This window comes from Astyanax mexicanus, chromosome 16 (assembly GCF_023375975.1).
Source record: "Astyanax mexicanus isolate ESR-SI-001 chromosome 16, AstMex3_surface, whole genome shotgun sequence".
Classification (NCBI taxonomy): Eukaryota; Metazoa; Chordata; class Actinopteri; order Characiformes; family Acestrorhamphidae; genus Astyanax; species Astyanax mexicanus.
Window position 1 is genome coordinate 23,702,226 of NC_064423.1, and position 14,806 is coordinate 23,717,031.

At 39.0% G+C, this 14,806-nt stretch overlaps 1 protein-coding gene across 2 annotated transcripts in view; it reads left to right on the forward strand.

The window, feature by feature from the left end:
* zbtb7a (zinc finger and BTB domain containing 7a) overlaps positions 1-14,335 on the forward strand; it is a 33,746-nt gene extending 19,411 nt beyond the window's left edge. For both annotated transcript variants that reach the window (XM_049465409.1, XM_049465410.1), the window contains exon 4: positions 3,594-14,335. In XM_049465409.1, the coding sequence (XP_049321366.1) occupies positions 3,594-4,035 (442 nt within the window). In that variant the 3' untranslated portion in view covers positions 4,036-14,335. The remainder of the gene's footprint in view (positions 1-3,593) is intronic.
* Positions 14,336-14,806: the final 471 nt, after the last annotated feature.

A 14,806-nucleotide genomic window follows, 5' to 3' on the forward strand; every position in this document is an offset into this window, starting at 1 on the left:
AAACCACGCAAACACGTTGTCTTCTCTGATTGGTCAGAGCTGTCTGGCACGGAAGCAAGAAAGTACATAAAGCGAGAAGATTCTGTGTTTCAGCACGTATATCTGTGCAGTGTGAAGCTGCTTTAACACAGAATGCTGAAAATGTGCCGCTCTGCTTTTAAACGCAGTGTTTTCAATTGGATGTGCCGCACAGACGTAGTGAATGCACCATATATGGCGTGTGTAAACAGCTGGTAACATAGCTGTAGTAATTCGCGTTATCTGGCTAATATATCAGATTAAACTGCACCTTAACAGCAGTTTAGCTCAAATAAAAGGAGTGTATTTAATAGCTGGGTCAGATGCATATCAAAAACTGATCGCTTATGTTGGAGCTAATAATCTTATTCACCATCTTAATCACCCCCAACCTCCCCCCATCACTATTGCACTATTGTCTTCTGTATACGTATGTCTGTTTGTGCCCTTGTTGTATTGTACATATAGTGTCTCCCATTCTTTTATATTATATATCTATTTTCTGTACTTGCTGTCATTTTTGAGAAGGAGAGTAACATAATTTCAGTTCTCTGTATGTGCTGTACATATGCAGTATTGACAATAAAAGTACTTGACTTGACTAATAGCTTTTAAACAGCTGCATTTTTAACTAGAAGTGCACAATGAATTATATTGTATCGGCCGATAATAGCTTATTAGCTATTTAGCTAATTAGCCACATTCAATGTTTCTATTTTAATCCGATACCTGCTGACGTATTTATTGTATTGTATGCTTGAAAGGACCAGGTGACGCTGGTTGCCTCACTTTAGAACTCATTGATTTAATCTATTATTTGTTTTTTGATTTAATCTATTTTTGAATTTTTGTTACTTACTTTTAATTTCTGTTGTTAATTTAATAATTAAAAAAACACCTTTCATTTTGTTGCTTGCATACAGTTGTTATAAAACAAAAATATAAGGATAATGTTGCAATTTTTTGCATTTTGCAAATTACTATTCAGCGTCAGTACTCCCTTTACGTTATAAATAATAAGGGTGCATGATGATATTGAATTATATTGATGATATTGGATTTTTTTCAGTTTTGGCCTTTTTTTTTTGCCTGAATCCGATATTTCAAACCTCTTGATGATGTATTTATTGTATGCTGGAAAAAGACCAATTGATGGTGCCTGCCTTGTTACAATTGGCCGACACTGACCAAACCATGTGAAAATGCTACATTTGTTTTATACCAGGGTGTCTAGTCTCTCTGTAAGTTAAAAATGTATATATTGGCATGGACATCGGCATTGTCAGATATATGTGTAAAAATGGATATCGGCATCGATTCAGAATACCCATATTGGTGCAGCCCTTTCTTTAGCCAAGTTTTTTTCAACGCAAAGAAAAAGAAGGAAATACAGTGCTACCATGAGGACCGCTCACAGTAGTTACCGTCGATGCTGCTGTGACTTGTAGCTACATTCTTGCGAAAGTGAGCGTCATGATACAGTGTAGGGTATAGGGCTACGTGGCAGCTTGTTGTGTGGAAGTTTATGTTGTTGATTTGCCCTTACCTCTAACATAACTGGATAAACTGATATATGCTGAATGGGTAAACATATGTAACATATTGTATCTGTTCCTCCAGAACATCAGGATGTATGTGTGTTGTCTGAATCTTGTCTTTTCAGTTATGCTTATGGCTTGGCTTATGTAGCTAACTACTAATGCAAGCATAAACCACAGCAATTAGCAATCATGCAAACTGTGTGGCTAAATTGAGTTCTTATTGAGTTTGGTAATCTCGATTCCAATTCCAAATTTGTTCTGTACAGAATAGCATAAGACAAAATCTCTTTAATTTACAACTTTTTAAATCTGGTTAGTGCACCCCCTAGAGGTTGAACATTTAGGGCTGCTGCTCCTTTTATTTGTCTTCTCTGTGTATTTTCTAATTTGTAAAGCACTTTGAATGACCATTGTGTATTGCCTTGCCTTGTAAACCCCTGTTAACTGATAATGAAATAGAGAGGATCTTCCTTTCGTGACCTTTTGTTTTGTAGCTGTGGAGGTTTTAAATGTTGCTGCTCAGACTGGTAGTTCTCTGATTGTCTCTATTGTCGTATTTTCATCCTTCATGCTTTCCTGTCCAATCACCACTTTTACAGTTTGTTGTTGACTCTCAAATTTGCTAAGAGGGCATGAGATCAGCTGGTATTGAGTGAAAAAAATAAGAGACCACCTAATATTTATAGGTATATGTTTGAACATTGTTGTTTTAATTTTTTAAACTATGGACAACATTTCTCCTAATTCTAAATGAAAATATTGTCATTTAGAGCATTTATTTGCAGACAATGAGAAATGTCTGAAATAACAAAAAAGACGCAGAGCTTTTAGACCTCAAATAATGCAAAGAAAACAAATTTATGTTCATAAAGTTTTAAGAGTTCAGAAATCAATATTTAGTGGAATAACCCTGTTTTTTAATCACAGTTTTCATGCATCTTGGCATGTTCTCCTCCATCAGTCTTAAGGCCTCGGCATACTTCCAGCGAAACGAATTTCGTGAGCATTGCACGAAGTCAAGCGCGCTTTCGCAAGCTTTCGAGCTGGCATACTTTCTGCGGCTTCGCTTTGCCTGTCTCGCATGCTCCACAACTGCAGGTGGTGCTGTTACGTTAGTAACGCTTAGTTTCATGACTACCGGAAAACCATCGCGCTCTGTCTAAACAAGCTCCGGTATGGCAACGTGTGAAATACTCGAGGTGTATAAACATACCCTAGAAGATTTCTTCAAAATCGTCCATGTTTGTTTTCTTGGCACGCCTCTTTTTTAACGACCAATCACAATCTTTGTCGCGTTGTGTCTTCGGCCGTGGAGTTCGCCCAGCTTCCATGTGCACGACACGGCAAACAAAGCCCCTGTGCGACGTCCGCGCCTGTTCGTTTTCTCCGCAATTACGTCACATTGTTCGCTAGAGCCACGCGAACGTCGTCTCCGCATGAAGTATGCCGAGGCCTTAACACACTGCTTTTGGATAACTTTATGCCACTCCTGGTGCAAAAATTCAAGCAGTTCAGCTTGATTTGATGGCTTGTGATCATCCATCTTCCTCTTAATTTTATTCCAGAGGTTTTTAATTTAGTAAAATCAAAGAAACTCATATTTTTTCCAGAGCTCATCCTATGTCTAATGCCACACATGAAAATTAACAAATAACAATTAAAACAAATAAAGGATGCCATAATTTGCCTTTTTTGTTTCAAAGATTCAAATTATGTAATTTAAAGCACAAAAACTGTATAATTGGGTGGTAAGTCAAACTGATGAACACACGCAAACGATAGAAGTAAAATAAAAGCTTTGAATCCACATTTTGCAACTTTTTTTGCAGATGCCACCACTTCTGTAGAATGATTCATATATATAACCACTATTTGGAGTACTGGAGGAAAAAATAGTTTTATATATATATATATATATATATATTTTTTTTTTTTTTTTTTTTTCCTTTCAGTGTTGATTTATTGGTTGATGAGATTTTTTGCTGAACTGCTGCTTTCACCTCTAAATGTATGTTTGTTCTCTCATTTTTCCAGACAGGACAAGCTCAAGGTTCACATGCGCAAACATACAGGAGAGAAGCCTTACCTGTGCACGCAGTGCGGGGCCGCCTTCGCCCACAACTATGACCTGAAGAACCACATGCGCGTTCACACGGGCCTGCGCCCCTACCAGTGCTCAAGCTGCTTTAAAACGTTTGTGCGCTCGGACCACCTGCACCGCCACCTGAAGAAGGACGGCTGTAACGGGATCCCGTCGCGTCGCGGCCGTAAGCCCCGCATACGGGAGCACGAGCTGCTGGAGGGTCCTCCGGAGCCCCCTATCCCAGGGCAGCGCTTGGCTAGGGTGCGGCGACGCTCAGAGGGGGGCAGCGGGTCCCCCATACCGGAGGACACTCCAGAGAGCCGTACACACAGTCCAGACGGAGACGTACGGGGGGAAGGAGGAGTGAGGCAAAGGGACTTCGCCATGGCGTAAAAAAAAAAATCAGACACTGCTAAATTTGGGTGCGCCACATGTCAACGGGAGGAAAAACTAATGAAAAAAGCGAAACAAAAGGACAAATGAAAGCAAACGAGAAAAAAAACTACAACTACATGCTCCTCTTTTTAAAACCAAATCAGGGTGTCACAAAAATCGAATCTCTTAGTTTCCTTTCTCTTTCTCTCTCTTTATTCCTTTTTTTCTTTAACATTCAGTGTAGAGAACTAAAGCCACAAGTTACTGGCCTGTCAAAAGAGTGAAGAGCACTTTAAATCACTCACCCGTGCTGTCTCCATCTTTCTGGGTTTTTTGTTTTGTTTTTGTTTTCTTTTCATTTTGCTCAGTTTCTTTTTTTTTATACAATTAACTTTGGCGTAATGGCGTAATGGCCATATGCATACGACGAAGTGGAGCTACTATGCAGTTAAAACAGGTTTCTCGTCTCTGGGTTGCGTTCCACAGGGCCTATGTCTTAAACAAATATAAACTAAAATAAGTGAGGTGTCAATCACCTGGCTGACTGCTGCTGCTGCTGCTAGTGCAACAGGTGAACGAAGAAGTGACCCGAGATGTGGAAGAAATGAGTCTTTTGTTTTTTTGTTTTTTTTTTTGTTTTTTTTTTCTTCCTCTAACGCAGTGAAAACCATGTACATATACCATTAAGGAAAAGTTATATTGTCTCTGATCAATATGGCAATATTATGCAATTTTAAAGCAGCACCTTCTTTCTAAATGTACCAGAAAGAATCAGACAGGGGTTTTGATTTTAAGTGTTACTTTCTCTATAAAACACACAATCTATGTTTTTTTTTTTTTTTTTTTTGAGTCGAATCCACTTAGGGGGGCTCGTTAATTTTAGGCTGTGGGAGGAAAAGAGAGGGCAGGAGGTTCTGTGTTTCTGAAGCACTACCGTCGTCTGTTTGCTAAATCTTTACCTCTCTCAAGCCTGCTTTCCTACTTGTTAGCATTCTCTTTTTCTTTTCTTTTTTATTTGTCTTAATGTTTTGGGTCGTTGTTGATGTTTTTTCCTTTGCGTTGACTGTTTTTGGGTACTTGACACTTTACATTGTATGTGTGTGTATATATTAGGTGATGATATTGGTCCCTTTATAAGAGTTATATTGCAGATGGATAGGGTTATATCTTCCTTCAGCTTCACTCCAGGTTGCTCCCTGGGGGAAGCTGGTAAAGGGGAAAAGATTTGTTGAGAGCAATCTTTTTTTTTTTCCTTTTTTTTTTTTGGTCCTAACTCAGCACTTGACGGAACCCACAAGTTCCCGCCCAAAGTATGAACCGTGATTCATGTGCGTCTTAACGTTGTGTGTGTTTTCTGCAGGGGTTTGCCAGCAAGCAAGGAGAGACAGGACCACTGTTTTTGAAACAGCTGGGTGCACTAAGGTCGAGAATGTGTTCTCTTTTCATGCAGGGAAAGGAGAGGTAGAAACGAGCACCTTTTATGCATTTGCACAGCTTTACTAAAGATATCCGACAGAGAGAGAGAGTTCTATTTAAAGAGATAAAGAGAGGGAGGTGAGGTCTGAAGTGCTTATTCCAGCGTTCTGCTTGAGGGACCACAAAATCCATAAGATGACCTGGGTGATGAGACGAGCAATAAATATGTACATGTCTAAGATAGGAGGCCAAATACCTGCACAGCTTAAACTGGGTGGTAGGGACTCAATATGTGGTGCTTTTTGGGTGGGGTGAGGGGGTGGGTTAGGGTGGAGAAGTAATAGTTTTTAGCTCCGTTAAACTAAGTAACACCCCAAAAAATGACTCAGTTGAAAATGAAAAATGTACCCAGTCTTATCAAATGTTTGGGGACACCTCACCCCTGTTTACTTCTGGTCTTGTAATGTGACTACTCTCTGGATTGAGTTCTGATAGGATTTTAGCCATGCATTCACACTTGGTAGTGAAATGTGCCTACAGTTAGTCAGACCAAAATCTGATTGCTATGTGGAATGGAATATGCAACTTGTCTTGTTGCACATCAGTTTTTTTTTTGGGGGGGGCGTATTTTGGTTGTTGAATGTGTCTTGGGGAGATGGATGGTCTCAGACTATTTGTTGAAGTGATCAGATTTATAGCTGTTTTAAATGTGGTGTATTTACACTTATCCAGATATAATTCAGGTATATAATCCACTTAAGTCGTATGAGGTGACCAGGTGTAAACAGGCTCCTTTATGTTATAGTACAAATTAACTAAAAAAAAATTACATTGGCTGAAACTTAACACATTAATGACTGAGCATGTTTATTTTGACGAAGGCAGTAAGCAGAATTAGCTAACCCTAGTTTGAACAAAGAGAACATGCAATCATCATTTGGGCAAATTCGGCAATAAACCCAAAATTTCAGTCGTTTTAGCATCTGACATACTTCAAAAAAAAAAAAAACACAAGGTGTCCCCAAACTCTTGATGAACGCTCTCCGTAGATATACTATCAGGCTCATAAGTATTTGGACAGTGACACAATTTTGTGATTTTTGCCTCTGTACACCATCCCAATGCCTAGTCACCTGACCTTAACCTTTAATTTACTCAAGACAGAATTGAAGAATTGAAAAAAATATTTTTGACCACCATGAATATCACAGTATATTTCTTAATTATGATACGATTGGATGCTAATTACAGTATAAAAAAAGCCAATTGTGTTCTGCCCATGGAGTTTTTTTTTGATTTTATCAAATTTTATACTGGTGGAAGAGAACATGCCAAGATGCATGAAAACTGTGACTAAAAACAGGGTTATTCCATGAAATATTGATTTCTGAACTCTTAAAACTTTATGAATATGAATCTTTGCATCTTTTTTGCCATTTCTCATTTTTTGTAAATAAATGCTCTATATAATATTTTTAGTTGGAATTTGGGAGAAATGTTAACCATAGTTTAAAAAAAACAATAATGAACAATTATGTTAATTTTACTCTAACATGAACCTATAAATAGCAAAATCAGATAAACTGATTCAGAAACGTTTTTTCCAGAGCTATAAATAGGCCGTTATTTATAATGAGGACATTTTTAGGTCTCAATTAAACAAGATGGTGTACAAAGGCAAAGTTACAAAAAATGTGTTCAAATGATGTTATCTAAATGCTTATGAAGCAGCCTGTATATATATATAATTTTCTTCCTCTACTCTATGCACTACTCTACTGTTCAGTTTAGAGTGTAGGCCTTCTATTGCAAGAAGTCCTGAGTACACTCTTTAGATTAAATGTGCTACAATCAGGTCTTTGGGTGAGGCCATAGAAAAGCCACTCTTGGTTCACTTTTGGTTCCATTAAGAACCATTTGTAGTGATGTAAAGGTTCTTTAATTCTCTCACAAATCTATATTACAACAAGGGTTCTTAAAGAGCAGTTTGAAGCACCTTTAGTTTGAAGAGTATGTGGTGGTTATGTGGCTACATATGCTAGGAGGGGGAACAGGGCAGGGACGGTGCAGCACTGTCCTTTGGCCACATCCCAGCTGCGTGATTTAGTCAGAGGGGGAGCGTCAGGTTTGTGGGCACGTCCCAACATGCTTTTCTCCCCCAAAAAATTCTGTCCAGCCTTTTTTTTTTTCCCTTCCCTTTTTTGGAATTAGGCCTATTTAGTGACTGGAGCTATCAGAGTCAGAGTTTGGTTGGTTTTAAACTTGAAGTGGTAGAAAAAGTTTTATCCTGAGAGTGCGTGAGTGTTTTTGTGTGTGTTTGACCTCCCTCCTTTGGAGAATGCACAGGAAGTCCATAGCGTCCAGAGTTGAGTCCTTTGTGTTTTTATGGGTAAATAAGTCATACCGTGTGAGATGCAGTTATCATTCCCTCTCTTTTCCCCACTGCTGCCGTGTTGTGCCCAGCGTTTCCAGTCCTTTGCACCTTAATGGGAAAGCAGCAGGTTTTGATTGCACTTTGTTACTGAGAAGGGCACTTTTTCTCAAAAATAAACGGGTACTTTGAAATAAAAGAGAGAATGTGCACAAAAGAAAAGAGAGAATGAAAGACAGAAAGAGGCCTATCCGCGTGGCGATGCTTAGCTCGTTTCTTTTTTTTTTTTGTCTAGCTGTTTTGACGACTGGCTGCCAAAAAATATCTGTACAGTCACAGAGTTGCAGGGTCTTCTAATGTGTTGGGATGTGCGATACTGGTGCTGTGATTATGCACGTTGTTGGCAAGCAGGGAGGGTGGGGTTAAGACGAATTTTAAAATACCCTTAAATATATTTAAGATATTCCCTTTCTTATCTATTGAATTGCACTTGAAATTTTAATTTGATGTAAAGATTTTCTTTTGTCTTATTCATGTCTTAATGTAGAGTGGTGAGGTGGGAATTGTGTTGGTCGTGGTGAGTGGAGGGGTGTAAGGGATTAGGGTGTGGCATATATGTTCACACAGCAGGTAAAAGTGGCCCAAAATCTAATTTCCTCAACAAATAATTTAACTCATTTCTAACATTTCTTTGAAGATGCACATTTGCATGTTGTCCTCAATTTAAAAACAATGTGAGTTCTGATTTGGCTGTTCAGACTTTTTCATTCTCTCATTGCTGCAAATCTTATTTGTGTTGGATTTTAATACCATGTGTTGAAGATAAACATCTGTGTCACATATGATGTAAAATATTAGATTTGAGCCACTCTCACCTGCTGTGTGAACATACCACAAGTGTGGATACATGCTTGCACATGGGTCTTCCAGTAATTCCTAATGAGTGTATTATTCCATTTAGACAGTTTAACAGTTCATTACTCCAGTTTATATCATTATGCACAGAGAACAGACTATCAGCTGTAGCCAAGCTCCAATTTTCACTCAGTCAATGACAACCTGTGCAGCCTGCGTAATAAAAGGGATGTGTTTGGTTAAGGTTGCTATTGCGAGGCCACACCCTGAGCAGTGGGTTTGGAGTTCTTGGCCTTCATTGCTTTGTGGGATCAGCCTGGACCCTGTCTGTTCGGAATATTCCACTGGTCCTCAGTAGGTTATAGTGAACATATCTTAGTTAATTACGACCTTCTGACTGACCTTCAGCCTAAATCCACTCTCCAACACATCTGTGGTCTGTGACAAGGGAGTACCCCACAGATTGTTCCACAAGTCTGCAAACTGCAGTTGGTGCCACACCCCCCAAACCAACCCCCCTCATTATAGTCAGCAAAAGTCAGAGTGGCAATCATTGAGAGAAAAAAAAACCTTACTTGAGTTCCTCTATCACTGTTTCTTCTTTATTTCTGTGATCTGTAGGCTGCCTGTTTACTAGGTGAAAAGTCTTAAGTTTTTTTTTCTTTTATCCTGCAAATGATGTTGCTTCGTTATTTTTTTTTGTTGTTCATTTTTTTTTATTTGTTTTAATTTAATAGCTCTTGTGTAAGTGGATATGTGCGTGGGGTGCAGGGGTGGGGGGTGTTTTGAGCTTGGAACATGGTGGAGGTGGATAAAGAGGGTTTTATTATTATTTCTTTTGGTGGCTGGGATGGGGCAGGGGCGGGGCCTGATAGCACTGGATATGGTGCTTTAGCTGAGACAGCAAGAGTTTTGCACTAAAAAGTCATGTCCTTGTCCTCACAGGAGAAGGACTGGAGAACCAGGCAAAGGCCTTTGAGTTTCCGTGAACACACAGAGCCTAATTCAAGCCTGCTTCACCATGCCCTTTTTTAACCTTATTTCTCTACTGTTAATTATTGATCATTTAAAAACAAAAGAAAAAAAAAACCCAAAGTAGATAAAGGCCTGGATTACTTGAATTAATTTTGCTCCTTTAAGCTGAATAAGCTTTCGCTCACTTTCTGTAGTACTGATTCCATCTGTGGGTGCATCAAGTAGAAGTTTAGGATGCCCCTGTGATGTAAAAATTGAAAAGATTGAGCAACACAGGCTGTATTAAGCAGTGCTGAGTTCTATTCTATTTTGGGATATTGTTAAAAAAGGCTATATATATATAAGAACAGAAGAATACAGAAGAATAGTTGGATGTACAGATCATGAAAGAACATTTATTGAACAACCTATTTCTAGAACCGCTTTTAGCACCTTTATTTCTGAGAGTGTACCCCAACTTAAGCTACTCAAGGAAGGTACAACATTCAGGGAATCAATGGCCCAAACTAGACCAAGTTCCAAGATTGTGATTCCGTATTTGTTCAGTGGACTAATAGGACATTCCTTCAAGTTCACAGCAACTCACTGGCCTTGGTTTGGAAATTAAGCTCTGTGTAAATGGGTGTGCGTGGAGTCCAGAGGGGGCCAGGTGTAAACCTCACTAAGCGGAGAGAGATACGGAGAAGAATGTGCCTTAACATGGGAGGGTATTGAAAAAATGGGAGATTTCATTTCCATTCCCATTTCAGTTTGCTTACGAATTATCCCCATCGTATCTCCAATTTGCAGTCTAATTAACAGAACTGTCCAGCATGGAAAGTTTTGAATTGTACTGTAGGCCTCTGTGGCTGAATGTAAAACGGTTGCCTGTAACCAACCACACACAACTCATTCCTCAAGCCGTCAAGAAGCAATGTTAGAATGGGCCTCTTGGTCCTTTGCAGTGAAAAGCTCCAGTCTCTGCTCCTCTGGAGAAGGTCAGAGCACCTCGCCCCGTTATGGCTCCTCAAGCAGATGCTTCACTGAGAAGGTGTCCCACAAACCCTTTTACAAGATTTACAAGTGTCGCATATGTAATATCCAAATATTGATTTGTCTGTTGTTTTATTTATTGGCTGGGATGTCGAAAAGCATTATTACAAAAACATTGACGGTAAGAACTGTAATAATCGTGTATCAAAAGGCAGTGAGGACAGTTGATGGCCGCATTAGGGGCTGTGCAGATGTTCAAGCTAGACTAAAGCACAACAGACTGTAGGCTGATGTATATGTTAAGGTAGCAACAGTTGCACTGTTGTAGTGCAGACTACTCTGGCACACTTACAAATTGACTGTTGTCTGTTTAACTAGGGCTACGTTCACATTACAAGTTGAAAACTTGGGCAGTTTTGACCTAAATATGACAGCTGTGTAAACACAAGAATCTGTTCTTTTTCTTAATTAGATCTGAGCCACTTTACACTTTAGACTGGGTATATACAAATAACAAGAACATTTGATGAATTTCTTCGTTTATTGTTGCCTTTATTGTATTCTAGAAAGAAAGAATCAAAGCCCTTTAAGGGAACACAGTGCCCCCGAGAAGTTATTTCCAGTAATATCACTTTTCTAAATGGCGAACATCTAAATATCTGTGAACCCGAAACTGAAAATCAGGTTTTGACCTTTCAGAATTACTGATACACATAAATTGGCTATAAGTATTTGGCTCAAATAACGCATAAAAACATATTTTTATCCAGTTTGTTGTAGTGTCTGTATATCTTTGCAGATCTTTTCTAATCCACATCTATACCAATAACCTATGGATGTGCCAAAGGTGCTTACAGCTTAAAATGTATTTCTATATATTTTTTTTTTTTGTCAGATTTGGGTCGCATACAGATATAATTTTAAACCGGTCCGGATCTGAGCGCAAACAAATTAGAATTAAGCGATGATTCTTGTAATGTGAAAGAAGCCTAGATGTCCTTCATGAGCTAATTGACCCATTGGGGTATAAAGAGTGCTTTATATTGAAGGGTTATCTTAAAGGGTGGGATGAAGATAGCCAGTTGATGCTGTGTTTACCTTGTTCAGGAATCAATGTCTACCTGCTACCTAATGACCTAATGCTCAGCCTGTTGTGCTTTACTGGCCATGCAGATGATGCTGGAAGCGAAAGCTTGGTGCATTTGTTTATGTATGTATGTATCTCTGCACGCTTGTGTGCGTGCATGTGTGTATATGTGTGTGTGGGTGAGGTTTCACACAAGTCACTATTGTGGGGATTATGGGTAATCATCTATCCTTTTAAGTCAATTGCTTCTCAGGTTGAAAACACACACACACACTGCAGTCCATTGGTTTGGTACCTGCCCAGTTTTTTGCCTTCCGTGTAATCAAAGCTTTATTATTGTACAATATCGGTCCATGTGAGGATGTTCTGACGGAATGTGCCCGCAATCCCTTCATTTACTTTCGCCTATGATGTGTGTTTTCTTGTGTTGCTGAAGCAAAAAGAGTGCCGAAACGAGTCACTGTAAGCTTACTGGACGGCAGGTTCACAGTTTGTTTGAGTTGCGGGTGTATTTAGCGTTCCATGCTCCACCTACAATTGTGTTCTTTTGTAGAAAACATTGGTTGCACAAGCAGTTATTGCCTTTTGAAATACATTATAATTCATAAACTAATGCTTTTTTTATCTGGTGTTAACCAGATTTTGACCAATATTTCAAAACTCAAGAAAAGCAGGTTCTAGTTTACATTTATACCAATCCAGATGGATTTAGCCCCAATTTCTACATTTAATTTATGTATGGATATACGGGCAGCGGCAGATATATGAAAAATATCAAACATTGCCATGGATCCACAGCTGCCATATCGATGCACCCCTTCTGAGGGTGTTTAGATTGACACTTTCCTGTCACTGGAAAACCTTGCATCTTTTTTAGCTTTTTGTGAATATGCAAGTTGTATCATTTTACATAGTCTACAATTGTTATGATTAATGGACCAATAGAAATGTTCCAGAATTGTAAAATCATTTACCAATATTTTCTGAAGCTTGCCCAAATTTTGTAAAAATATCTACAAAAGAGCATATTTTAAGGTGGAGTGAATTGTCTTCTTTTTTCCACACTTAGTCCATCTGCTCTGGCAGCCTCTAGGCCGTGGAACGTCCATGGCCGAGACTGCGGCAGAGAAAAGGTCTTTTCAGGTCCGAAGCCACCAACAAATCCAGGAAGCATTCCTTAACTTCCACAATTCCCACTTAGGAGAGTGAGCGGGGTCTGGGTGGAGGGAAGAGAAGTGGTTCTTTTTTGTCTTAAAATGTCTGTGTTTCTCTCCCTCCACCTTCCCAGTCCTAAAGCCCGCGAGTAGGTAGGCAGTGAGCAGGGCTTCTTAAAGCCATCATGCTGTTTGCAGCTTGGTGATTGTAACAAAAAAGCACTTTGCGAATGGCCATCCAGAATTTTGTGTGCTTTCTCCAATGGTTATTACTGTTAATGTTAATATTTTTGCTGTTTTTTTATTTTCTTTTGTTGATATGTTTCATTTTGTTATCTCATTGTGGATATGATGGTTTATTTAAATGCAAAAACTACATGGAAATATATAAATCTATATATATAAAAATATATATAAACAAAAGAAAAAAACTTGAACATGCTACATTTGGGTTGAAGTCCATTTGAATTGCCGCCCCACTAAACAACACCCGACTGTAGAAAAACACAGCGAAAGCAAGGAACGACAACAGTGTATCAAACCGGACATGCTTTCTTTTCCACATCAGCGCTCAAACCTGAACCCAGAACCTGTACAAGAGAGAAAAACCAAGACTCTAAAGAACTTTTTTTTATAAATGACAACACTGCAGAATAAGCCTAAACTGATATTGGGGTGGCCAGGATCCCCCATACCCCTTCAGTGTCCTAATACAAAGCTGCGTAATATATTCACCTCTACTGCAGTATCAGGCAGGTTTTGCAAAATGGTTCATATTTCATGCATAGGGGCCACATGAGGCCTCTCTTTGTTTTCCCACGAAAATGCTAGTTTGTACAAGCACACTGTAGTAGATTTCAGTCACTTGTGAGAATGAGTTTCACTTCTTAGGAAGAAAAATAGAGTACATGCAGGAATATACACAACATTGTTTATTTTTCTCAGATTCTTATGGAGATTATATTATATAGAGTGTATTATAAAATGCTCAGACAGACAGGATTCACTTAACAGTTAAGAGACAGTAATTAAGCAGCAGCCTTTTTCTTTGGTGTGCTAAGATTAGCATTAGCATTAGGGCACATTATTCTAACACTTCAGAAATAGGTAGACTTTGGGGCGGCAGAGTATTTCCCAGTGTCTCAGGCTTGGACGGTAGGAACCCTGTCCTTTTTTCAGCTTAAATCAAGTCCTGTTCCTTTCCAATGTCCCTCAGTGTCTGTTGAAGCTTGGGAGGGATGGGCGAGTTTGGGAGAATTTGCACTTTTGGCGATGAAATGAATTTGTATTGTATATGAGACCACTAAATGTACATCGTCTAAATCATACAATTCCATCTTTTTTTCCATTTTTTTGTTCCATTTTATTCTGTTGGATTAAATTTTTTGTTTGTTTTTTTGTTTATTTTTACAAAATATATCCAAAAATGTCTGGTGTCCTGGTTTAAGAAATAAGATCTTTCTATTAAAAAAAACAGAATGTTTACGACTTCTGTCTCCTGCAGTCCTGTTTGTTTCACACACATCACGTTCATAATTAATTTGAGATTAAAAAACTAATGAGTTCTCAGTCCTATCCTAAGGGATCCCTGCTGTACCTCAACTACCCCCTCCATATTTTTCTAACAGCCCTGATCAAAGGATCCAGCCCAACACACACTAACACACCACCACCCTACCAATGTCACTGCAGTGCTGAACATGACCAACCACCCAAATAATAGCTGTTCTGTGGGATCTTTGAAGAAGAACCATTGAAGAACAGGGTCTAAGAGGGCTAATACAGTATGCAGAGAAACAGTTTTATGTGTGTTTCACTCTGTCACTACCGAACCTGACAACCTAGCCCAGCCTCGGGCCACTTCTGAAAGGATTTCCTCACTGGAATGGCCCAAAGGCAGGCCACTTCTGTACCCATATTTTACACTTTAACCAATTTAAAATCTACACTGGAACAATA